Source organism: Balaenoptera musculus, chromosome 5 (assembly GCF_009873245.2).
Source record: "Balaenoptera musculus isolate JJ_BM4_2016_0621 chromosome 5, mBalMus1.pri.v3, whole genome shotgun sequence".
NCBI classification, from domain to species: Eukaryota; Metazoa; Chordata; class Mammalia; order Artiodactyla; family Balaenopteridae; genus Balaenoptera; species Balaenoptera musculus.
The window spans coordinates 49943666-49968807 of NC_045789.1; the positions used below are offsets into that span (position 1 = coordinate 49943666).

The following is a 25142-nucleotide window of genomic DNA, read 5'->3' on the forward strand; positions in this document are numbered from 1 at the left end:
TAATGTCAGTCAAAATGTAATGTAGACTTTTTCAACAATAAGCAAGTCAGAAAGCATTTATTATTATGTAGTAATATGTACATAATACAAGTAATTCTATGTACAAGGTTCTGTGTTAGGTTTGGTAATCTACACATGTATCTTCCAAGCTGCCACCATAGAATATTTACCATATATAATTTAGCATTGTATTTCTGGCAGTCTCTCTGGTCTATGTTTGTTTGTTTGTTTGTTCTGCTTTTAAGATCTAAGATCTCACTTATTATTGGGAAGGGAGAGTATACGTTGCCCAAATCACAAGAAAGTATTCTGTGTCCTATTTAAGTTCCCATTAAATTAATTCTGAAGTTGTCAACTGCTGTTCATAGACCACAGGTCTCTACCTGCATCTCTAGGCGTCCTCAGAGTTTATTAGGTTCAGATGTGACCATGTCACCATAGTTTGAACTCAGAGTGGAAATTCCAGGATTTAAAAATAATATAAAAATAATATAATTCAATATTAACTTGCGATTTAAAAATAAACTGTTAAGAAATCATTAATAGCAGGTTACTTCCTTAACCTCATAAAGCTATAAAACATCTATAATAAATATTATACTTAGTGATGTAAGAGGTTTACTGAGAACGAAACATGAGAACCTGCTATAATCACTTACATTCAAGCTTGTGTGGAAAATTTTAACCTGTGAAGGAAGGCTAGAAAAAGACAAAACTGCCATTAGTAGCAGATGACATAATTGTCTATGTAGAAAATGCAAAATAATTTACAGATACGTAAGTAGAAGGCTGATGGATACAAAAATAATAAACAAACATCAGCACATTCAGTTTTAAAGACACCATTTACAATAGCACCTAGATAAAAAAAAGTCTCTAGAAAGAAGTTTAACAAATGATGTGCAAGAAGAAAAAAATTTAAATGTTATTTAAAAACCTTATTTTATGGACCATATTAAAGTCACAAAACGTAAGATTTACTGTTTTAAATATGCATCAATTACCCCTACCCAAACTGATCTATGAATTCAATGCACTTTTATTCAAAATTTCCATATTGACAAGCTGACTCTAAGATGTATATGAAAGAACTAAGAGGAGTTAAGACATTCCTAAAGAAGAAGAACAATAATGTTGGGGGCTTGCCTTTCCACTTATCAAGAATTTTTATAATGCTATAGTCATTACAATGGTATGGCACTTGTGTACGTATAAACATATTGACCCATGAGGAAAACATCAGGATCTAGAAACAAACCCTTACATGTACTTATCTTGATTTATGACAGAGACTGGAAAATGGTGGACTTTTCTATAAATGATGCTGGGACAATTGGTTATCTATATGTGAAAAATAAAATTGAATTTCTACTTCACATTGTAGAGGATAATCAATTCTGAGTTCTAAATATAAAAGACAAAACTACCCAATTTTTAGAAGGTAACACAAAAGAATATTTTTATGATTTTAAGAAGAGACTAGCCATAAGAAAAAAAGTTACATTATAAAAAAATTATTTAAAAAAAAACACAGATACACCTTTTTGCCACACATATGAGGGACAAATGGTTAGTATACAAAATGTATGTTTTTTCAAAATGTTGTATGAAATAGCAAAGGGAATAACAGAAAAAATGGGCAAAAGAAATAAAATTTCACAGAGGATCAAATGCAAATAGCTTGTAAACATGAGAAAAGATATTCAATTTCATTTGTAATAAGAGAAATGCAAATTAAAACCACAATAAGATACCATTATATAATAATTTGATTGTCAGTAGTTTAAGAAGTCTGACAATTCCAAGTGCTGGCCAGTAGGTGGAGGAAGAGGAACTTTCATGAATTGCTTGTGGGTGGAATAAATCAGCACAACCATTAGGAAAAATGGTTTTGGGTTTGGCCAAAAAGTCCGTTGGGGTTTTTCTGTAACATCCTACGGAAAAACCCGAACGAACTTTTTGGCCAACCCAATAGTATTATTTGGTGAAGCTGAAGATGTGTATACTTTCTGGGCCAGTAATCCCCCTCCTACATATATATCCTAGAGTATCTCTTACACATGTGTAGCTAGAGACCAGCACAAAAATGTTGAGAGCTGCATTGTTCATAATAGCAAAACTGTAAGCAACCCAAATTTGGTATTGTCATGAAATGCAACAGCAGTCATCTGTAAAAATAAATTAGCCTGGATTAAACTCACAAACATATTGCCGAGTGAGAGAATTAAGTCATATTTACACATTATCTCATTTATTCAAAGTTCAAAAACCAACAAATCTAAAGAATTGTTTAGGATTTCACTCATAGGTGGTAAACTTATAAAAATAAGTGACGAATTATTGACGCTGAGTTCAAGATGAGGGTTACGGTGTGTGTGAGGGGCAGAGCAAACACAGAGGGAGAGGGATGAGATTTGAGATGGGTATACAGAGGGCTTCCAGTATCCTGGTAATGTTTCATGTCTTGGACTTGGAAATGAGCACAGTTGTTCATTTTGTTACTCTTCCTAAAGCTGTACATGTATGTATGTATACACACACACACTTATACACATGCATACACATATATTATTTTATATAATCTTTTATATTGTATATATAAAAATGTATAGATATGCTTTATAAAATGTTTTTATACAATCTTTTATATCTACAATATATTGTACAATTTAAAAAAACTTTTAAAACCTGTTAAGTCATACTGCATCTTTTGAATGTCCAAGTATGTAAGGCACTTCCAAATTATCTAGAATTATCCATGTATCCTTACTACTAACCATGTATCTTTGCTTAATGAGGATATTCTTCCCTTTCAAAATTAAATCTACACAGCCCAGTTCATAACTTACTCATGTTCCCATGTTAGATATATGGGGTTTTTTGGAGAAGGTACATGGCAATTTCTAGAATGGGACCTTAAAGACTGAGCAGTTTCTTCCTGCACCTTATATGGATAATGCCCAAAGCTTTGATCGCCTATATTCTCAGTCTAGCTCATTTTGTATGCATTTCAGCTCTGAAAATCCCACTCTCAGAGGTTCTTATTTTCCCCCTCATGATTCCTCCTTACATGATTTCTTTTCAGCTACAGCAAGAAGCTTCAGGTATTAACTGGACATGTTCAACAACTTCAGGAGAAATTCCTGAATGTCAATATATAACATTGCAACTTGGCTTTCATAGGCATTAGCTATGTGAGATAAGTATAGCAAAACTCTGAGTGAAGATAAAGGCAGTCATGCTTCCTAACTCTTGGTTTAATATTTTAAATCAATGTAGCAGGCCACAATATTGGATTAACAATTCAACATTGATAGAAATAATTAAGGAGAAATAAAAAAAAACAATCATTTGCCGATATCATAATAAACATTGCATTATTGAGCAGCTACTATGGAACTGTGTTAGGCAGAATAGATCAAAAATCCATTCCTTAGGCCTTTATTGTCATCATGATAACCAATATAAGCAGAAAATATTTTCACTCAATGAAAATTTATTAATGTGATAATTAGATGTGAGATAGTTGAATGTAGTAACTCCATTTGCTAACCAACATTAAAAGAAACATCCTAGATTGATTTGCAGTAATATTACTACTATCACCCCTTATAAGAGAAGTACAGACCATTGTAGTCAGTATGTCGAGGTAATTAACAGATTTTGTTCTGCCTCTACATGGATTTCTTTGACATGACAACCTGCATGTACGTCTGGTTTAATTTTAGATATGTCACAGTTTTTGTTTTGCTGAAAGCCAAAAGAAAAATCTCTTTAGATCTAGTTTCTCTTTTGCGAAACTTTCCAATGGATAAAAGGAAAAGATAAAAATGTTTATGAGATCACGGTAGACACCTCTGATTTCAGACCTTGGTGGACTTAACACTATAGTGTTCTTTATGCACCACAGTCTTGAGATTAAGTTTTATTGCTTTCTCTCTCCTTGTTGAAGAATGAAAGGAGAAGCTTATCAAAGGGGTATTTGTGAGTTACAAGCCAATAAGGAAGTGAAATTTATTTTTCCAGTTTATTTTATTTGGGAGGGATGGAGAGTTCAGAATATAGTAGATTTGTTAAAAAAGATATGAACTTTTTGCCTTGTTATTTCCTGGAGGTGGAACTATGCTACTTTGAAGGATCCAATGCCGTTTTCGTTTAATGATGATTTAAAGAATATTGTCATGAGAAAATCTGTGCATCTTTTTAAAAACCATATTTGTACAAAGCGTAAAATTAAAATGTTTTAATGTGTCTTTGCCTTTTATGTCTGTGTGCATGATCATATTTAAAGTCTTAATTAAATCTGTCATCTATTGATAAATTAATAATTGTTGTGCTGTCAAGAGTATGCTAAGGTTCAAAGCTCCAAAAACTGAATTACTAACAGTGAATTATGAGCTCAAGTTCTGTTAACTGTTCTATTAAATGGCCTTGGTTATATCATATTTAACACATTTTTTCTGCATCAATAAATCAAACCATTTAACTATGAATAATTTATATAATTATTGATACACTGCCACTTTACACATGACCTCAATAGAATATCTCATTTGCCTTCACCAGGGGAGAAATCGTTGAATTGTGTCTATAAAGATGAATAAAAGCTCAGCATACAGAGAAAGCACTGATAAACATTGTAGACAGAATCATGCTCCAAGAGGCACAGCCTTGTGACAGGGAATGGCGTATTAGGAATTAAGTTCCACATGCAAGAATACTGAATGACTTTGTAACATTCAACTGATTGATGGGTTCTTGGCCTTCATGCCAGGCAAAAAGCTTCCACAATGAATCAGAAACCCTATTCAGACACAATCTTAAATTCCTTGAGTCTCAATTCTCTATGTTCCAAGTGGAGGTGAGCAAACTATGTATTATCAGTGTTTGTAGCCAACGATGATAATAAAGAAATACGTATACAAACATAAGATTAAAATGTTTGAAGAATCAAAATAAAGGAGCAGCTTCTAACTTGGAATTACAGTTTAGGATTTAATGGAATTTAAATTAGTTATCATGGAATTTGTCAAAGCAATTGTGTTTAGGTCTTCAGGGATCTTCACTTTCAAATATGGGTCTGTAATTTGAGAGCTTTGACTCACTGCCAGAGTGATAGCATATTTAATTTGTAGTAATTTCTAAATTCTTAATATTCTAAGATGATCAAATTCTCAGGTTTCTAAGATAATCTATTATAATACCATGATCTTCCAACTGCTCTGAGGGCTGTATGTATAAATTTGTAAGTCACATTAAATACTCCAACTTGAACTGTGTCCTGTATTTCTCTCCTCAAAAATAATTGTTTATCCTGACACAGATACCATATACTGTACTAAAAATAACAACCATTAGTTGAGTATTGCTTTATGCCAGTACTACTCTACATATTTTTGGTGTATATTCTTGAAACCTTACAACGATGTTACAAGGCTTGTTCTTATTTTATGGATGAGGAAATTGAAACTCAGAGAAGGTAAGTAATTTGGCAAAGTCACAAAAAGAGGAAGATAATTTTTTTTCTTTCAAGTGTGTTTGGCCACAATGCCCATAACTTTCTTTTGGTCCACCCTGCGGTGGCTCATAGTGAGGGTCTGAGAAGAAGCTTGAGAAGCAGAGGGAAAAGGTGGTCCCACAACTGGTTCCAGACAATGCTAGGGTCAGAGGTCAAACCACAGGCCTTTGAAGGTGTGTGAACTGGGCTAATGTTCAAAAGCCTTGGTTCTCTCTCTTGTTCTGTGTTTAGGCAGCTCTATGAGGGCACTGGCTGGGTGGTTCTATGCACTCCTTGCAGGTTTTGTGGCCCATTGAGCAGATTTCTCTGAGCTCTAACCCACTGCTACAGGTGCAGGCCCACTTCATCTGTTCACAATTGCCCAGACCATCTCATTTTCTTTTCACGGGACTGCTAAAAATAAAAGGCACAATTCAAGTCCCCTGCTGCTATCACTCTGAAAGCAGAGGATAAAATGTTTCCACGGGGTCCCACACACATAGATGAAGATTAGTCCCAAATATGAGCTGGTGGACTTAACAAGGCACTAGCACAAGGGCCTTTACCCCCGACTGCTTTATGGGAAACCTAGAATAAAACAAGACCCTTACCTTCTAATTTTCCTGTTGCAGCATAGAAAACATTGTCCCATCTTGCTATTACAAAAGCTCTTTCTCTCCTATCTCTCACATCCTGTCAATTTTTGAAAGTCTCCTGAGGATATCTCAAGAGAACTCTCAAATAAGTAGTCATAATCAGTGAGTGGGATCACCCATCATTCCTCTTCTTCTGCTCTGGCTTCTTTGCCCAGGAAACCTCAGGCAGTGCTGCCATTACTGTTTCCTGGTGGCTTCTCAAGGTTATATGGTCCTACCGTGTCATACTGTTCTAAGACTGACATGCTCATGCAGCGAACATTTCTTTCCTGAGCTCATCAATCTTTGACCATCCTCTCAAATACCCCTATCCTCCACTTCCTACCTTGATGTTCCCAGTGGAGGGCTGCCCTGTACTCCAAACTCTCCCAGACAATTTAATGGGATACCCACTCTTGCCGTGTCTGCTTGCTCTAGGATATGTGTTGATATCTGTGAGAGCAAGCCAGAACACCAATGGTACCTGTAGACCCAGAATTTCCTCCTGCTCTTCCAGTTATTCACATCTTCTCTCCAGATATATGATAAATATATTTTTGGTTCACTCTGAAGCTTTCCAGTAGCAGCCTGGAGAAAATACCTACATCTGCTTCTCCTTAACTTATAGACATTAACAGTAGTTGCATTTATTGAACATTAGCCAGTGCTGATACCATTCTAGTTTCTCCCACAATCTCCAACACCCCTCCTATAATATGTATCAATATATTTTATTAAACAAATCAAAAATACTTTTAACACTGAAATTCAAGCACCCTGAATTCAGAAGGCTGAATAATAACTCCCCAAAGATATCCTTGTCCTAATCCGCAGAACCTGTGAATATGTTACCTTACATTGTTAAAGCAACTTTGCAGATGGGATTAAATTAAGGATCTTGCAATGGAAAGATGATCTTGTATTATCCTGGGTGGCCTGATATAATCACGAAGATGCTTATAAAAAGGATGTAGGAAGAGTCAGAATCAGACAGAAGATAATGTGACAGAGCAGACGGACAGAAAGAAAATGTCAGGGAGGAAGAAATTTTCCTCTGCCCTTCTAAATTCTTCTGGCTGGTCTAATAATTAAATTGACGTGAGATAGATTAACAGGAGAGTCAAACAAAAGTTTAATAGCATGTCAACATGGGAGAGACCCAGGAAAACTGAATACTTCACCAAAATAGCCAAAGCCCCTCACCTTAAATACCACCTTCAGCTGAAGACAAGAGAGGATGTTGGGGGTAATGGTAATGGGACTTCAAAGGGGAGGAAAGCAATTTACCTGGAGATGGAAAAGCAAATGTTTGGTGAACAATATTTGCTGGGCCAGGCAGAGACAATGGGGCACAAAGTAGACTCTGATTTTTAGGCCCTGCTTAAAGAGTTTCCCTCACCACCCCTGGCTCACATTGTTTATAGATATCTCTGGTATACCTCTATTCTAGGAGCAGGTCCTTTATCTAAATTCTTTTAGGCAGTTAAGAGGGAGGTTACAAGAAAAACTTTTTGAATCTTCTGTTTATTAAAAATAATCAACAAAGAGACACATTTGTTGGGGTAGGAACAAAATTTGCTGCCCTAGAAAGAGATCTGAAGAGGTTAGGTTGATGGCTTTGCTATGTTGATGGCTTTGAAGACACAGGAAGATGGCCATGAGCTATGATATACAGATGCTCTCCAGAAGCTAAAAGGATAAAGGCAATGGCTTCTCCATTGCCTCCAGAAGGACCTCCTAGGGCGTCCAGAAGGAGACAGCCCTGCGTACACCTTGACCTTAATCCAGTGGAACTAATTTTGGTCTTCTGACTTCCAGAACTGTGAGAGAATAAGTTCGTATGCTTTTAAATTACTGAATTTGTAATCATTTGTTACAGCAGCAATAGAAAATCCAAGTGCTGGGTACGCAGGAGGGGAAAAAAAAGGTCAAGAAGTACAAAAGAAACCTAAGCAAGAAATATTTGTAAAGGGCTTTATTTTCATGTTATTTATAAAAATACATCAATAAATATTTAAACTTCTCTATTCCAAGACAGAGAAAAATACTGCATAATTAACATGAAACAAGGCATTATGCCTAACAAGGAAGACATAAAATGTCCAAGGGATATTTAGAACATTGTCATTTTTAAAGTTTCAGCATCAGAAATGTTGACCACAGATGGTGAAACTATTTCCATAAATAGATCGTCAGCAACTGAGGATCTTCTCATCAGTACACAATGTAAATGTACACATACATTCCCCTACCTTAACAGTGATCTATGTGTTTGGATCCCCCGCTATTGTCTCCAGCTTTTTCACGGTGGATGGTACAGTGTGGTATCCGGCCAAAAATAAACCACAATAGTTTTATGAATGAAAAACATTTAAAACACATCACCTTCAAATAAATAATAGTCAGCACTGAACTAACTTTGATTTAATGTAAAAATGACCTTTTAAAATAACAGTACAGAGAATTGCCAAACACATTCATACCTTTAAATATTAGATAGAATAGTAATATACAGGCTTTGAAAAACAAATAAATAAATAAATACATATGTAAGTAAATAGAAGAGCTCTCATAAGAAACAGGCAAAAACATTAGACACAGTCCAGGTGGCCCCAGGAGCCATTTGTTTCTCTTCTTTCACTTCGATTCCACTAAGGCTGCAGTAGTAGCCAGTAAGCTCTCTCCCCCTCTCTAGATCAGTTGGCACTGTCCCTGTGATGAGAAAATGGGTAGTTAGTAGGACCGAAAACGTTGACCTCACAGCCCTGCACCAAGTGGTTGCTACCTAAACCACTGCTGCCCTGTGTGGCAGAAAATGCCAGGCTCTTAGATGCTGTTTAATTAGAAATAAGGAGCCTGTGGTCACAATCTTATTATTATCTTCAAAAAGCCACAACATAATGCCAATATTGGGCTGAAAAAAGTACATGCATGACATCACTTAAGCCTCATAGCAAACTCCATGAAGTAGCTATTATTATTTTCCCCATGTTATTGAGACTTAAAGAGATTAAGTACTTTCCCTGGGGTTATAGGAATATAAAGGGTGGAATCTAGACTCGCATTGGGGTGGAAGGGGTTGGTCTCACTGCAAATTCCCTGCTCTTCACCACTAAGCCTCAGAGGCCCATTTTGTCCAAAACCAAGGGTTCTATTCTCAGGGCTGAAGCCCATGAGAGACTGAGGTAAACAATACCTGTTCCTTAATGGGTAGGAAGCTTTTTCGCATGGTTGGCTAAATTTACTTCATCTTTGAGGAACATACATTTACCCACACTCATGAGAGGCGGATGAGGATGGAAGGCACTAGAAATATCCTTCTGACACCAGAGCAGATTAATGACCTTAACAGCAAATTTAATGGTGAAATTATAATGACTTTCACTCCTGCAGCTAAACCGTGGGTTTCTCTGATAAAAAAAAAAAAAAGGAGGCAGATGCCTGAGTCTAGTCACACGTGTGAATAAAAACCATAACTCACTTGTTTAGCATCTTATTGATGATTTTTTTAACCATGGGAGCTTCAGGGTTGAGACAAACTTCCTGACCAGTCTTGAGAGTGGCTCTGCAGAGACAAGGGAGAATCCACGTGAGGTCGGGCGGGGGGTCGGGGTGGGAGCGTCGGGACGGCGGGGGTGACAAGCACAGCAACAGCGGCGGCACTTACACGACTTCCGTTTGGCCGCAGTGGGGTCCCGGGGGCGTCACCTCCACGCTCTGGATGTTCTTGAAGTGAATCCCCTGCAAGGTCTGCAGGCACCGGCAGCGCAGTTCGGTGACCACAGGCGCCCCTGCGGGGAGGACAGACTCGGTTAGGGGGCTGTCCCGGGATGGGCACCCACCTGCCCCCGTCCCGCCCTGGGGATGCCGGGCACCGGGTCGCACCTGCTGCGCGCCGGCCGGCGGCCACCAGGAGCAGGAACAGCAGCGCGGCGCGGAGGAGCCGGGCGGCGGCGGGGGTCGCGGCGCGGGCCATGGGGTTCAGCTCGGAGGGTCGCTGCGTGCGGCGGGAAGGCGGGCAGGAGGGCTGGCGGAGCGGACTCTGTGGCTCCCCGAGCCGGGCGAAGCCCTTTTATCCCGATCGGACAGGAGCCGGCAGCCCAGGACCAGGGAAATTCCCCGACGCACGCGTCGTTCCCGGTCCGGAAGGAAGGCGCGGCCCCGCGTGCCTCCCGCGTAATCCGCGCCTTCGGGGAGGGGGTGGGGTGTCGTCTCCGCGCCGAAATCCCCGCAAGGGGAGTGAGTCGCCTTGCAGGAGGTGGTGTCACATCTTAGAGGAGAACAGGCATCGTGACGAACGGTAGTTAAGACTGAGGGAATTAAGGCGAGGGAGGAGGGAGGCAGAGAGAACTGATTTTTTTTTTCTTTTTTCTTTTTTTTTTTAGTTATTTCTGAGATATACATTTTAAAGAACTGATTTTTCATGTGTTACGCATACGTATCTTGGGGCTTGATGATTTTATTTACGTCTGCATAAATACACTCTGTTAAAACACGTCATCTCAAATTATGCATAAGAATGTTCCCTTATTTCCTGGTATTTTGCAAGCACAAATCAATCATACTTGGTGTCATATCATCCCGCAGTGATGAGGGGATGACCAGGATCAAAAGTTTAATTCAGTGTTTAAATTAGAACAAAGTGTCACAATGCTACAAAGCTGCTTTCCCCTATGAAATTCTGGAACTTCCAGAGCTCGAGTAAATCCATGATATACCACCTTTTTTTGTGTAGACGGTGTTGATTAATCCATGAAATAAGGAGCGGGTGGTCATTTGGAGCTGTTGCAGGGAGGGAAAGCTGTGTTGGGCTCACAGGTACACAGTTTCTAGTTTTATCCAAGAACAAAATAGGTCATAGGAATCAGGAGGGGATGCCGAGTGTGAGTAGCACGCTTTGCTCATCTAAGCACCAAAAAACATGTGTTCCTGTGAAGTATCTAAGAGCTAGATCGTGAATTTAATACCATTTGCTTGTTTTATGATCACAAATCTCATTTCATTTCCATGTTATATGGACTTTTCTGCTTCCAGCGATTTGATTTCCCTCTAGAGAAGTAATTGCTGTCATATTTTATTTTTTTCTAATTTCTAATAAGACATTTCAACCTGTTAACTGGAGACTTTATTATTGTGTAGTTTATTTTGCACCCTTAGTTTTAATGTCCTTTGTTGGATTATACTTAGGTAGGTTTCAGATGGTTTAGGTGTGATTCTGGATGCAGATCTGTGAGAGGTGTGGGGATACCCAGTGGCAAGCAAGAGCAGGGAGGGGATGCTCCAGGGGTGGGTAGAGGCACAGAGCAGAACTCTGCTCCAGACTGCCTGGTGCATGACATTTAACCTGTCTGTGCCTCAGTTTCTCATCTGTAAAATGGGGATTAAGGGTAGTATCTTCTTCAGCAGGTTGTTATGATGAATAAATGTGTTAGCATTTGAACACACCAGTACATATTAAATGCTATAAATAATTTTTAAATAAATAAAATAGAAATTGCTTTTTCTGTATTACTAAGCTGAAACTAACCCGGGGATAAAATCTTTGTACAAAGAGAAAAGAATTATTGAAAAAAACAAAACAAAACAAAAACTCCTCCAATATAAAAGGTTGTTTATTTGTTTTTGTTTTTCTTAAGAGAAAACTTAGAATGAATTTTTTTGTGTCGTCTAGTTTAATTGCTGGCTAATTTTATAATTCTAGTTTTAGTAATTTCAACTACAAAATGTGAATAAAAGTAAAGATGTCCCATCTTGATTATTAGAAAAGAATATGAATGACTAGATTATAAATAAAGATTTGTCTTTACATTTATTTTTTGTCAGTAATCGTCTGCACAGTCCTGAGAAAAAGGACAGGAAATTAAAAAAAATTTTTTTTAAAGAGTAGGGAATGAAAGATGATCTAAAGTTTATAAAATATGAGTAACTCAACAATAATTGAGAATTTGTTTAGATATTATTGTTATTTTTTATTTTTCTGGGATTCTTAATTGGAGATACAGTTGACGCTTGAACAACATGGGCTTGAACTGCACAGGTCCACTTATATGCGGATTTTTTTCAATAAATATATTGGAAACATTTTTGGAGATTTGTGACAATTTGAAAAAAACTTGCAGGCTAACCGTGTAGCCCAGAAATGTCAAAAAAATTAAGAAAAAGTTTGGTATGTCAAGAATGTATAGAATATATGTACATGTTAGTCTACTCTTACATAGGCATAAGGTGAGTGATATTTAATATAAAGTTAATGTGTTAGTTTTCTTCCTGTTTTATAACTTTGCTTTCGTTACATTACCTTCATTGCATTACCATACAGTATGTCTTTCTCTCTCGTAATTGGGGAAACCGTGTATAAGGCTATCATCACAGGTAAATTTTTTTTTTAATTTAACAATATTTCTAATACTATGTTATGAATATGACTGTAATACTGTAGGCCGTAAGATTGTTATAATGGTTCATTCATTAGTGTATAGGCTAGGCTACTGTGAAGCAGTTGTAACAATTACACTAGGCTACCACAAAGCAATCATATTGCTTCATTATCAGTGAATTAATTATTATATCTGAAATAAATATGAATTTCTTTTTTACATTATCTTTCATTTTTGATGAATCATGTTAGTAATACGTATAACATCTATAGTGTTTTGTATTAAATAAGACAATATTGATGGAGGTACTGACAGATGATTCATCTTATAAACAGATGACTTAATCTTACAGTATCAATAAATACAGTACAATAATGTAAATGTATTTTCTCTTCATTACGATTTTCCTAGTAATATTTTCTTTACTGTAGCTTACTTTATTTTAAGAATACAGTATATAATACATATACAAAATATGTGTTAATTGACTGTTACACACTTTCCGCACTTTCACTGCCAAGGGCGCGGGTTTGATCTCTGGTTGGGGAATTAAGATCCCACAAGCAGCAGGGTGTGGCCAAAACAAAACAAAATTTAAAAATTAAAAAATAAAAAGCAATAGTGTTCTGCAACCTACTAAAATAATCCAGTTCTTTCTTGTTTTAACAAGTATCTTCCCTAACTACTCGTTTTATAAGCTGAATGGCAGATGTATATGCCCAAACTTTCAACTAATACAATCACCAATTTTAAAAATATAGAGCCAACCCTAAAATAAAAACATAGGTTGCTAAATTTTATTTTGAGCTACCGTATTTACTGCATCTTGCAGATTTGATTGACAGTATATAATCTGCCTTTAAAATCCAGAGTTGCTGCTGTATCCCGAGATGACGGAGCAGCAGGAATGGGCAGTACTGTCTTGCTCTCCCCACGCTGGCCTTGGGAAGTTGTGCCTACAACTGCTAACCCTATTTTGTCACAATTACTACTTTGAGTAGGATGAGTCTGGCTCCGAGGGGAGAAGAAGGAAGATGTTGGAAGCATTAAATCCCTGGATCCATCCGCTTCTTCAGTCCAGAGCGTTTCATCCAATGTCAGTGTCATCCACCTGGTCCAGTCTCTAGTGCATTTGTCACTTCTGCCTGCCTTGAGCCCCTTCCTCCTGCTCCTGGTTACAAAACCTTGGTTTTCCTGTGGGAACCATCTTTTCTTCCTCCCAATCTGGGTAGCTCAGGTAGGGTGACCCTGCTCCAAAGCTCCAGAAGTGAGCTGATGACCGAAAGTAGTATTGGTCAGTCCTTCCAGTCTGGGTCCAACCCCCAGCCACTCTATAGGTGCAGGGGTGGGTGAGTGACCTAAGCCTGGCCAAGTCAGAAAAAATCCCTGGGGGACTTCCCTGGTGACGCAGTGGTTAAGAATCTGCCTACCAATGCAGGGGACACGGGTTCGAGTCCTGGTCTGGAAAGATCCCACATGCCACAGAGCAACTAAGCCCGTGCACCACAACTACTGAGCCTGCACTCTAGAGCCTGCGAGCTACAACTACTGAAGCCCGTGCGCCTAGAGCCCGTGCTCCGCAACAAAGAGAAGCCCACGCAATGAGAAGCCCGCGTACCACAACGAAGAGTAGCCCCTGCTCTCCGCAACTAGAGGAAGCCCGTGTGCAGCAACGAAAACTCAACGCAGCCAAAAATAAATAAATTAGAAAAATCCCTGGGGTCCTTTTTGTCAAGAAATGGTTTAAAAAAAAAAAAAAAAAAAAAGCCCTTGCTTCCTGTTGGGTTATATCTGGTAGAACAGAAGCTTAAAGTTTTGCCAGTGCTTGAGAACAGGTTGCCTATAATGAAGCCAGGATAGAGAAAAGCAGCCTGATCTGGAGTGAGATTGTTACTGAAGAGAATTTTTGAACTGCAACACCAAGCTTTATCGCATCTATTCATCAATCTTTTAGTTTCATAGGTCAAATGCTTCTCTTCATTAAGCTAATTTGAGTTAGGTTTTTGTTACTGACTCCACTTATGCTGGTTATCTTATCTCACACCTAGGAGGGTGTTTCAACTCACATTTAATGTCTTTCTTTCTCCATTTGTTTCAGCATTTTCAATGAGAATTTTTTCAGTATTTATAAGGTGGGAATGAAGTTTGGTGCTGGGGATATAAAGAGGAATAGAAGACTCTGCCGCCCTCTAATTCTCAATGCAATAAGGGAAATGAATGTACAAATAGAATTTTTTTTTTTTTTTTTGCCCCGCAGCTTAGTTCCCCCGGCCAGGGATTGAATCCGTGCCCCCTGCGGTGGAAGTGCAGAGTCCTAACCACTGGACTGCCAGGGGAGTCCCAACAGATAGAAAACTTTTAGGAAAGCTTGGTAAACACCATGGCAAACCATTCCCAAGGTATTAGGAGTGAGGAGGGACCCCCAGTGCAACTCTTATATAGAGTGGCTTTATGAGAGATGTCAGACAGTTTTCCTGAAAGCAGTGCTCACTCACGTTAGTCTTAAGGATAAGGAGTTTTCCAGGTAGAGGGGGAACACTGAGGGGTGGAAAACATTCCAGGAGAGGGCCAAATGGGCAAAGGCATGGCTATTAAAAAGAGCATGGGAATACTGGGAGAGCAAGCGGCGCGTGCAGCTGGAGCTCACTCTGCGAGCAAGGAGAGGCGAGAGACTGCGGCAGGAGCAGGTGGGAGGGCTCAGACACTGGAGGCCATGTGCCCATAGGATCCTGCTTGTCCATCAAGACCCAGTGTGGGTGTTGCCTCCATTGGGAAGTCTCTACATGCACCTCAAGGTGTTTCCATAGCCCTCTTGCACGGACTACACCATGACCTTTATCAGCTATCTACCACGGGGAGGGAGAAAGGCTAGGGTAACCTAAAGCTTCACGGAGTGTGCGGAAAATGAGGGGTGGTAGATACTGTAAAAAAGTAATAAGCAGAAACCTCAGTTAAATAGAGTTGAGAGACCAGAAGGGGGAGCTCTCACACCCTGGGACAAGAGCAGAGCCCAAGAGGAAGAAGAAAGACTCCTTTCCTGGCAAGGACATGATCAATGACAATCCACGGATTCTTTGTTTACCATAGCCCCCAACTTCCTTCTCCTATCTACAAAAGTGTTCTTCTTTTGCCACGTGGGGACTTGCACGCAGCTTGCCGTGGTTACAGATCCCCAAATTGCAGTTCTCTGCTAATCTCAAGTAAACCCATCTTAGCTGAAGAAATACCTGACAGTCTATTTGTTTGACGTCAAAAATATTAAATCAAAAGACATTTATGAAGCACACACAATATACAAGAGACTGTGGTCAGTTTTGCAAAAGACATGTAGTGGGTAAAGCTGAAATATGAAGTTCTTCTTCACGCATACTTTCTTCTGCAATAGAGCTAGTCTTACCTTCTGTTCCTATAGTAAAGACAGCCTGGTGGTTTCAAAGTCTATGATTATTTAAATTCATTTCAACTAGCTCTGAATACCAACTAATATATTAGATTTGGGCATAATTCCAAGGCTTCTAAAGAATAAATTTCAATATAAGCTTTGTATTTCCATTTTCTTAGGATTGTTTTTTAAACTTTTACAGAAGTAATTAAATTACATTACATATAGTATAAGCCAAAGAAAAACAGAAATGCCAAAATTACCAAAGAATATGTCAAGAAATAGATATAGGAAATGAGGAAATGTCTCTGTGGAAATGTTTTTTTATCACACTTGGCTGTGATGGGCATGAAAACAGCATGATGACCCTGCTTTGATGCTTCCTGTTTGTGGAAGCAAAATTTAGGAGGTTGAGAAATTAGTTATAAACCACAGCACACACATCAAGTACAGTGATATGTTACATATTTCAGCTAGGAAAGTTACAATCTTCATAAAAATCCTGATGATCAGAGAATATCTTCTGTAACCTTTCAGAATTTAAAAATCTGTTGATACATTCTTTATGGCTCATCTATGCTCTCTTTTAGAAAATGTTATCTGTGTGTTGGAAAAACAAATGTGATTTATGCAATTGTTAGGTGAAGCATTCCTATGTGTTTTCTTCAGGCCAAATTGGTTGGTCATGTTGTTTAACTCTTCTATACTGTTACTGATTCTTTACTGCTTTGTCTATTAAGCATTGACAGAGGTTTGTTAGAATTTTTAACTATGACTGTGGTTTCGTCTATCGCTTCTTTTAGTGTTTCTCCATTTTGCTTTATATATTTTGATAATGTTATTAAGTTCATAAAATTTTAGAATTATTTTTGTCCCTTGTAAAATTGCCACCTTTTTATTTTATATTTTTGGCCATGCCACAAGGCATGTGGGATCTTACTTCCCCAACCAGAGATCAAACCTGTGTCCCCTGCTTTGGAAGCCCACAGTCTTAACCACTGGACCACCAGAGAATTCCCACCATCTTTTTATTTCAAATCAGCCTTCTTTGTCTCTGACTACTTCTTTCCTTAAGTCTTAACGTATTAATTTGGTTAAGTAATATATCAATCATTAACAAATATATCAATAATTTATATTAATAATAAATTAATAATTATTAATAAGTAATTAATATATCAATGTATTCATGCCAAGTTTCTTTCAGTTGTTTTTTACATGATATAATACTTTCAATTCTTTTCATTTCAAGCAATCTGGGTCTTGATATTTAAAGTGTGCCTCTTTTTTTTTTTTTTTTTTTTAAACTGGCCAGAGGGGAGGATTCTTTTGTTTTGTTTTGTTTTTTTAATTAATTAATTAATTTATTTATTTATTTTTGGCTGTGCTGGGTCTTCGTTTCTGTGCGAGGGCTTTCTCCAGTTGCGGCGAGCGGGGGCCACTCTTCATTGCGGTGCGTGGGCCTCTCACTGTCGCGGCCTCTCCCGTTGCGGAGCACAGGCTCCAGACGCGCAGGCTCAGTAGTTGTGGCTCACGGGCCTAGCCGCTCCGCGGCATGTGGAATTTTCCCGGACCAGGGCTCAAACCTGTGTCCCCTGCATTGGCAGGCGGATTCTTAACCACTGCGCCACCAGGGAAGCCCTAAAGTGTGCCTCTTTTAAGCAACATAGATTTTTTTGTCTTAATTACACAGCCTGGTAATTTTTGACTTTTAATTGGAGTGTTTATTCCATTTAAATTTACTATAATTCTTAAAATAGTTGGATTTAAGTCTACTATCTTGCTATTCTAGTTGTCCTATCTTTTTAAAAATAAACTTTCAATTTGGAATAATTTTAGATTTACAAAATATTTGTATAGATGGTACAAGGAGTTCCTGTGGACCTTTTGCCCAGTATTTCCTAATGTTGATATCTTACATGATTATAGTACACTTGTCAAAACTAATAAATTCACGTTGGTACATTACTGTTGACTAAACTCCAGTCTTCCTTCAAATCTCATCAATTTCCATTAGTGTCTTTTTTCTATTCCTGGATCCAATCCAGCACACCACATTGCATTTAGTCATCATGTCTCTTTTTTCTCCTCTGACCTGTGGCAGATTCTCAGTCTTGTCTTGTCTTTCATGACTTTGAAGGTTTTGAAGAATACTCATTATTTTGTAGAATGTTCCTCAATTTGGGTTTTTAGGATGATTTTTTTCATGATTATACTGGAGTTGTGGGTTTGGGGTGAGAATACCATGGAGATGAAGTGCCCTTCTCATCAAATCATATAGGGGAGGGGTAACATGATATTCACATGACATAAGCGGTCATAATAACCTTGAGCTCTTGGTTAAGGTGTATCTGCCAGATTCTCCACTGAAAGGTTATTGTTTTTCCTTTTTCCTTATCTCTTTTTTGGAGGTAAGTCACAAAGTCCAGCCCAAACTCATGTTGGGAGGGGAATTAAACCCCACCTTCAAGAGGCTTTACTTATATTATTAGGCATTCTTCTGAAAGGAAGCCATCTGTCCCTGTGCCATCTGTTGTTTTGTTCCTTTATTCCTTAATTTTTGTCTACTTTTGTATTATTCAGGTATTTTCTTTTATTCCATTTTATCCCCTTTTCAGATTTTTAATCCAAAATTTTGCATTTCCTTTTTAATGGTTGCCCTAAAATTACTATATGCTTGCCACAGTATAATTTTCCTTAATACTTTCTCTAACAATTGAAGAGATGTATCATATTCTAAATCCATTTATCTCCCTACCTATCATTTGTTATTTTTGTCATGTATTTTACTGTACAGTATGTATTTATCTCCATTGGTCATTATTATTGTTAAATAGCACAAATTGTTTGAGTTCTTAGGAAGAATCCACTTTTCTATCCTTTGCTCCCAGCTTCATTAAAAGGAAAAGAATTGCATAATTGTTTGAAAAACCACTTACCAAAACCATTTAATAGGAGCTCTTGTTGAAATATTGATAAAAATTCAACAGTTATGAAGAACTAGTTTTGAATAACAGATTGGTCAGTGTGAAAAACAGCAATATTTTAATTTTGCTTGTGGCCTTTTTTCAAGTTTGTTTATTTTTGCTGTATTGGGTCTTCGTTTCTGTGCGAGGGCTTTCTCTAGTTGCGGCAAGCGGGGGCCACTCTTCATCGCGGTGCGCAGGCCTTTCACTGTCGCAGCCTCTCTTGTTGCGGAGCACAGGCTCCAGACACGCAGGCTCAGTAATTGTGGCTCACGGGCCCAGTTGCTCCGCGGCATGTGGGATCTTCCCAGACCAGGGCTCGAACCCGTGTCCCCTGCATTGGCAGGCGGATTCTCAACCACTGTGCCACCAGGGAAGCCCAGCAATATTTTATATAAAACTAAGATTCTCAAGGTGGTTGGGGAGGGTAGAGTGCCAAATACTCTTTTTTGAGTAACAGAAAAGTAAGGGAAGTTAACAGCCAGAAGCAGGCATAAAGTTAGGTACAACCTAAGTCTAACTGTATAATACTTTGGGGGGCACCCAGGAGGAACCAAAGATCAAGATGAATAAAACAAAATCTAAGCATGTTATTTTTTTTGCAAAACCTTTATTTTCATGTCATTTAAAAAAATGTAACAATAGTTTTAACTTCTCTGTTCCAAAACAAAGAGAAACACTACCTAATGAACATTAAACAAGGCATTATGCCCTACAAGCAAGACATAAAATGTCCAAGAGAAGCTTCAACATAAAAATGTTGACCACATAAAGTGAGATAATTTCAATAAATAATAACTGACATTGTTTTAAACAAGTACAAACATAGATGTGCACACACTTTCCCTGATTCTAACAGTGATCTCACTGTCCAATTGCACGGATCCCCTCTCCCACCCACGCCCTCCACCTCTATCACAGTGCCTGGCACTTTATGGTCTCCCAATAAATATCAGTTTAATGAGACATTTAGAACCCATCATCCTCATATTAAATAACTATCAGGACTGAGTTAAGTTTGATGAAGCACATTGACATCTTTAAATACTAACATGTAAAATATTAAAATATGAGCTATGAAAAATAAATAAATACATGTATAAATAAATAGAACTCATAATAAATAGTCCAGCACATCAAGTCCTTTCTAGGTGTCCCCAGAAGTCAGCTGTTCTCTTCTTCATTTTCAGTTCCTACAAGAGCAGAGACCACTCTTCAGGAAATGCCGTATGAGCTTCTTACTTCTCTCTAGGTCAGTTGGTGCTGCCCCTGTGATGAGAAAAGGGTTAGTGTTACAGGTGCTGAAGAAAGCTGCTTTTCTCTTTCAGACCCTTGAGGCTGGAGGGACTTCTGCATGTAGACCCTGGCCCAGCTCTGCACTCAGAAAAGGTTCCTGCTCAAAGGGGTTAAAAACCTTTCACAGGTATCCTGGACTTGACCTCAGGGAGGTCTCACTGAAAAGTCCCTGCTCTTCACTACTAAGCTTCAGAGGCCCATGTTGCCCAAAACCGGGGGTTCCACATTTCAGGTAGAAACCATTGAGGAATGGAGGTAAACAATGTTTGTTCCTTAATGGGTCACAAGCATTTTACCATCCCTGGCTAAATCTACTTTATCTTTTAGGAACATAGCCACACTCATTTGAATAGGGATGGAGAGGGGGATCAGGACAGAGGGCCCTGGAAATACCCTTCTGACACACAGCAGATCGAATTTAATGGGGAAATAATAAAGATTTTCAGTCCTGCAACTAAACCATAGGTTTCTCGAATAATATTTTCAGGAGGTAGATGCCAGTATTTGTGACCAATGGCTCTAGTTGCAAGTGGGAATAAAGTCCATGACTTACTTGTTTAGCATCTTATTGATGATTTTTTTAACCATGGGAGCTTCAGGGTTGAGACAAACTTCCTGACCAGTCTTGAGAGTGGCTCTGCAGAGACAAGGGAGAATCCACGTGAGGTCGGGCGGGGGGTCGGGGTGGGAGCGTCGGGACGGCGGGGGTGACAGCAACAGCGGCGGCACTTACACGACTTCCGTTTGGCCGCAGTGGGGTCCCGGGGGCGTCACCTTCACGCTCTGGATGTTCTTGAAGTGAATCCCCTGCAAGGTCTGCAGGCATCGGCAGCGCAGTTCGGTAACCACAGGCGCCCCTGCGGGGAGGAGAGACTCGGTTAGGGGGCTGCCCCGGGATGGCACCCACCCGCCCCCGTCCCGCCCTGGGGATGCCGGGCGCCGGGTCGCACCTGCTGCGCGCCGGCCGGCGGCCACCAGGAGCAGGAACAGCAGCGCGGCGCGGAGGAGCCGGGCAGTGGCGGGGGTCGCGGCGCGGGCCATGGGGTTCAGCTCGGAGGGTCTCTGCCTGCGATGGGAAGCCGGGCTGGAGGACTGGTGGAGCGGGTTCTGTGGCTCCCCGAGCCGGGCGAAGCCCTTTTATCCCTGGTCGGGGCGGAAGCCGGCAGCCCAGGGCCCGGGAAATTCCCCGACGCACGCGTCGTTCCCGGGTCCGGAAGGAAGGCGCGGCCCCCCGGGCCTCCCGCGTAATCCGCGCCTTCGGGGAGGGGGTGGGGTGTCGTCTCTGCGCCGAAATCCCCGCAAGGGGAGTGAGTCGCCGCCACGCCGGGGCTACCGCCTGCGAGGGCGGCCGTGGGCGCCTGGCCACCCCTGGTCGCGGGCGGTGAGTGTCAGACTGGTTAGACCAATATAGGGACTGCACCACAACTTTAGGGCGAGAGTTAACTTATTCTTTTTTTTTTATAAATTTATTTATTTATTTTTTGGCTATGTTGGGTCTTGGTTGCTGTGCACGGGCTTTCTCTAGTTGGGGCGAGCAGGGGCTACTCTTTGTTGCGGTGCGTGGGTTTCTCATTGCGGTGGCTTCTCGTTGAGGAGCACGGGCTCTAGGCACGTGGACTTCAGTAGTTGTGGCATGTGGGCTCAGTAGTTGTGGCTCATGGGCTCTAGAGCGCAGGCTCAATAGTTGTGGCACACAGGCTTAGTTGCGCCACGGCATGTGAGATCTTCCCGGACCAGGGCTCAAACCTTTGGTCTCTGCATTCGCAGGCAGATTCTTAACCACTGTGCCACCAGGGAAGTCCGAGAGTTAACTTCTTCTAAAGACACTTCTGTTTTGGAGATTGGAAGAGTTGAGGCTGGAATGGCAGCCTTTTTTTGTCTGTCTCTCTTCTTTCTCTTTAAGTTGGGTTTTGTAGATTTTATTTATCCCTGGAATAAACACACTCTTTAAAATTACATCTGTCATCTCAGTTTGTGTGTAAGAACGTTTGTCAAATTCTCGGTGTTTTAGGATCTCAAATAAATCACACTTAGTGCCATTGTTTTTCCGAGGAGGGGCCTGGGGGTAGGCCATTGAACAGGTTAATTCACTGTTTATTTTAAGATACAGTGTTGTAATTTCTTATCTGCCCTCTCTTTGAATTTCTGGAATTTAGTCATTACAGGAGCACCACTTTTTGTTGTATAGGAGGCTGTGTTTTCACTCATGACAGTTACTCGGGTGTTGAAAGGGGCCGTGCTGGCCTCAGGAGGTCCGTTCCCCTTTTCTAGGCTTGTCCGTGGACAGAAAAGATCATAAACATCAGAAAGCTAGTACCTAGTGATTCCTGACTTTACTATTGATATAAGCAGCAAACAGATATGGTTTTCGACATACATAAACACTAGCTTACTAGTATATTTCACTCCAGGTTGTCTGAATTTGCCTGTTTCCTGGGATTGATTCTCTCTTGAGTATCAGCTATCAATGTACTTACATTTCAGATTCTATGTAACTGAGGCCTTCTCACTTTCACCATCAGTTCCAATATCCCTTTTGGATTAAACAGCAGATGGTTTAAGTTGATCCTCCTGGATCGATGAGGACCTCAGGGATGTGTGTGATATTCTGTGGATGCTGTGAGAAGGATTGGGGAGCTGAGGGAGTGGGTCTACCTCAGGGACAGCTGAGAGTTTGTCAGGCAGTCAGGGCTGAAGTCTCAGCTGCACACTTACTTGCCACATGGCCATGGGACCACAGGGAATTATTTAATCTCTCTCTGCTCTTGCTTTCCTTCTGTTTAAGAGAGCTAATGATAGTGCCTGCCTCACAGAGTTGTTATGAGTATTAAATGTGTTAACATTTGTAGAAGAGTAGCACATACTAAATGCTGTATAAATATTTATTAAATAAACAAAATAGAAGTGTTTTACAACCTTAATGTTATAGACTAGACGTTTGGGTCCTCCAAAATTCATATGCTGAAGCACTATATTTCATTGTGATGGTACAAGAAGATGGGGCCTTTGGGAGGTAATTCAGTTTATATGAGGCCATCAGGGTGGGGTTCTCATGATGGGATTAGTGCCTTTATAAGACAAGACACCCGGAGAGCTTATCCTCTCTCTCCCTCTGCAATGTGAGGATACAGCAAGAAGGCAACTATCACTATCTGCAAACCAGGAGGAGGATTCTCACCAGATACTGAATCTGCAGACACTTTGATCCCACTTCCCAGCCTCCAGAACTGTGAGAAATAAGTGCTTGTTATTTCAGTCACCTAGTGTATGATATTTTGTTATAGCACCCGACCTGATTAAGATACTTACATGAACAGCAACAGTCTATAGTGAATCCTTATGTAAACAGAAAAAATATTTTTTTTTTCAAAGAAACATCTGTTAATTTATCTTTAAAAATTTTCAGCATTAGAAATTTTGTAAGAGGGATGCATCTGTATTCTTTGGGAATCTTGGAATAGATTTTTAAAATCCATTGTTTGAAATTTTGTTTTCAATCACTTCCCACATAGAATAGGAATAAGAGTAAAATTCTTCCTAATTCACTTATGGGAAAATATTTAAGAAATGACTCTCTGCCTTGGGCATTAATAGCTAGCTGCTCAAACAATGAAAAGTATTAGCTGTAATGATTCCCAGACCCAACCCAAAGACGTGAGTAAACACCCAGGAGGAGTAGAATTTCAGCTTATTTACAGTAGCAGCCAAAATGATGAGATACTTCAAGAATCAACTCATTATCTGTAGAATTATCTGTAATGTGACTCCTAGAACTTGTTAAATTAAAATCATTTGCTTTCAGGAAGGAATAAGAAAGACTTTTTTTTTCTTTTATAATGTACCTCTTTCCATTATTTAATTCATGACAGCCCCATAGTAAGTTTCAGAAAATGTTAAGAGCACCAGTGTTATGAAGTCTATCATGATAAGCAAATTTCTTCTTGTGTTAACATGTCCTGAATGCCTCTTTTATAGGTACAAGCTATAAACCAATGCAATCACTAACTCAATAAAGTCATCTCTAAAATAGGAGCTCAGCTTCCTAAATTCCATTCTACCCTGTAATTTTTATTGTATCTTTGAGATCTGACTAATACAATGTACTATGCCCGCAAAATCTGGGGTCGTTGTTCCATGCTGAAAACTGACCTTGCTAATTGGCCAGCAAGAATGAGTGGTGTGGCTCTGCTTTATCCTAGCTTGCCTTGAGAGCTTTGCCATTGACACTGCCACCCCTCCCATTTCCTAACAGCTATAGTTTGTGTATAACGTTTCTGGTTCTACACTGAAGGGAGAAAATGAAGATGACTGAACATGCTACTATTGACAGATCCCAAGATTTCCCATCCCTCTAAGAGCACTCAGTTGAACATCGTTGTTAACCTCCCCTTCCAAGCTCTACTACATTTGCTGTTTCTATCTGTCTCCTGCCTGGCACCGACCTCCCTTTTTTTTTTTTTTTTTCTTTTTTTTGGTCGCGCCGGAACAGTGTGTATCTTAGTTCACTGACCAAGGGTCCAACCGGCACCCTAGGGAGTGAAAGCGTAGTCCTAATCACTGGACCGCCAGGGAATTCGCCTTGCTTGTTCTTAAAACAGAGCCCTGGTTTTCCTTTGGAAATCCTCACCTCTGCCCTTGTCAGTCCATGTGATTAAGGTGCGGTGACTTCAATTCTGAGCTGAAGACGGGGAGCTTGTGACCCTACGGCAGTGCTGTTCCCTGCTTCCTACCTATGCCCTTGCCCAAGCCAATATGGGTTCACAGTGGAGCCAATGAGTTAAGATTGACCAGTGAGACAATGCCAGGTGTGCAGGAACAAAGGGAACTGAGGTGCTCTTGCTTCTTGCTGGGATTGCTAAACTGGTAAAATGGAAACCCAAGGTCTTGCCATGACTTGGGGAAAGCTTGCCTGAGAGAAGACTGCCACAGAGGAAAGCACAGACCTGGCCTGCACAGACAAGATTATTGAAGATGCATGAGCACCTGAGT

General features: G+C 39.9%; 3 protein-coding genes across 3 annotated transcripts; 1 reads left to right on the forward strand and 2 right to left on the reverse strand.

Annotated features, from left to right (window-relative positions):
* Positions 1 to 8121: 8121 nt before the first annotated feature.
* On the reverse strand, positions 8122 to 10181 carry LOC118895684 (growth-regulated protein homolog alpha-like). The gene is made up of 4 exons (XM_036853115.1): positions 10018 to 10181; positions 9800 to 9923; positions 9614 to 9697; positions 8122 to 8844 (listed from the first exon to the last, which is right to left on the reverse strand). Exons 1-4 carry the CDS (start codon positions 10106 to 10108, stop codon positions 8829 to 8831), a joined length of 315 nt encoding a protein of 104 aa, XP_036709010.1. The 5' UTR covers positions 10109 to 10181; the 3' UTR covers positions 8122 to 8828.
* A 9269-nt stretch (positions 10182 to 19450) lies between these two features.
* Positions 19451 to 21257, reverse strand: LOC118895157 (growth-regulated protein homolog alpha-like). The gene is made up of 4 exons (XM_036851953.1): positions 21104 to 21257; positions 20887 to 21010; positions 20707 to 20790; positions 19451 to 20126 (listed from the first exon to the last, which is right to left on the reverse strand). Exons 1-4 carry the CDS (start codon positions 21192 to 21194, stop codon positions 20111 to 20113), a joined length of 315 nt encoding a protein of 104 aa, XP_036707848.1. The 5' UTR covers positions 21195 to 21257; the 3' UTR covers positions 19451 to 20110.
* LOC118895156 (collagen alpha-1(III) chain-like) lies at positions 21192 to 24052 on the forward strand. Its single transcript, XM_036851952.1, has 2 exons — positions 21192 to 21534; positions 23272 to 24052. Exons 1-2 carry the CDS (start codon positions 21193 to 21195, stop codon positions 23356 to 23358), a joined length of 429 nt encoding a protein of 142 aa, XP_036707847.1. The 5' UTR covers position 21192; the 3' UTR covers positions 23359 to 24052.
* The last annotated feature ends 1090 nt before the right edge of the window (positions 24053 to 25142 follow it).

Excerpts from the sequence above, each read along its gene's own strand:
- LOC118895156 (XM_036851952.1), top strand. The coding sequence starts at position 21,193 with ATGGGGTTCAGCTCGGAGGGTCTCTGCCTGCGATGGGAAGCCGGGCTG. Across the intron at positions 21,535-23,271 it reads GCCACCCCTGGTCGCGGGCG|TGTGAGGATACAGCAAGAAG; the intron begins GTGAGTGTCAGA and ends CTCCCTCTGCAA.
- LOC118895157 (XM_036851953.1), bottom strand. The coding sequence starts at position 21,194 with ATGGCCCGCGCCGCGACCCCCGCCACTGCCCGGCTCCTCCGCGCCGCG. Across the intron at positions 21,011-21,103 it reads CGCCGGCCGGCGCGCAGCAG|GGGCGCCTGTGGTTACCGAA; the intron begins GTGCGACCCGGC and ends TCCTCCCCGCAG. Across the intron at positions 20,791-20,886 it reads TGCGGCCAAACGGAAGTCGT|AGCCACTCTCAAGACTGGTC; the intron begins GTAAGTGCCGCC and ends TTGTCTCTGCAG.
- LOC118895684 (XM_036853115.1), bottom strand. The coding sequence starts at position 10,108 with ATGGCCCGCGCCGCGACCCCCGCCGCCGCCCGGCTCCTCCGCGCCGCG. Across the intron at positions 9,924-10,017 it reads CGCCGGCCGGCGCGCAGCAG|GGGCGCCTGTGGTCACCGAA; the intron begins GTGCGACCCGGT and ends TCCTCCCCGCAG. Across the intron at positions 9,698-9,799 it reads TGCGGCCAAACGGAAGTCGT|AGCCACTCTCAAGACTGGTC; the intron begins GTAAGTGCCGCC and ends TTGTCTCTGCAG.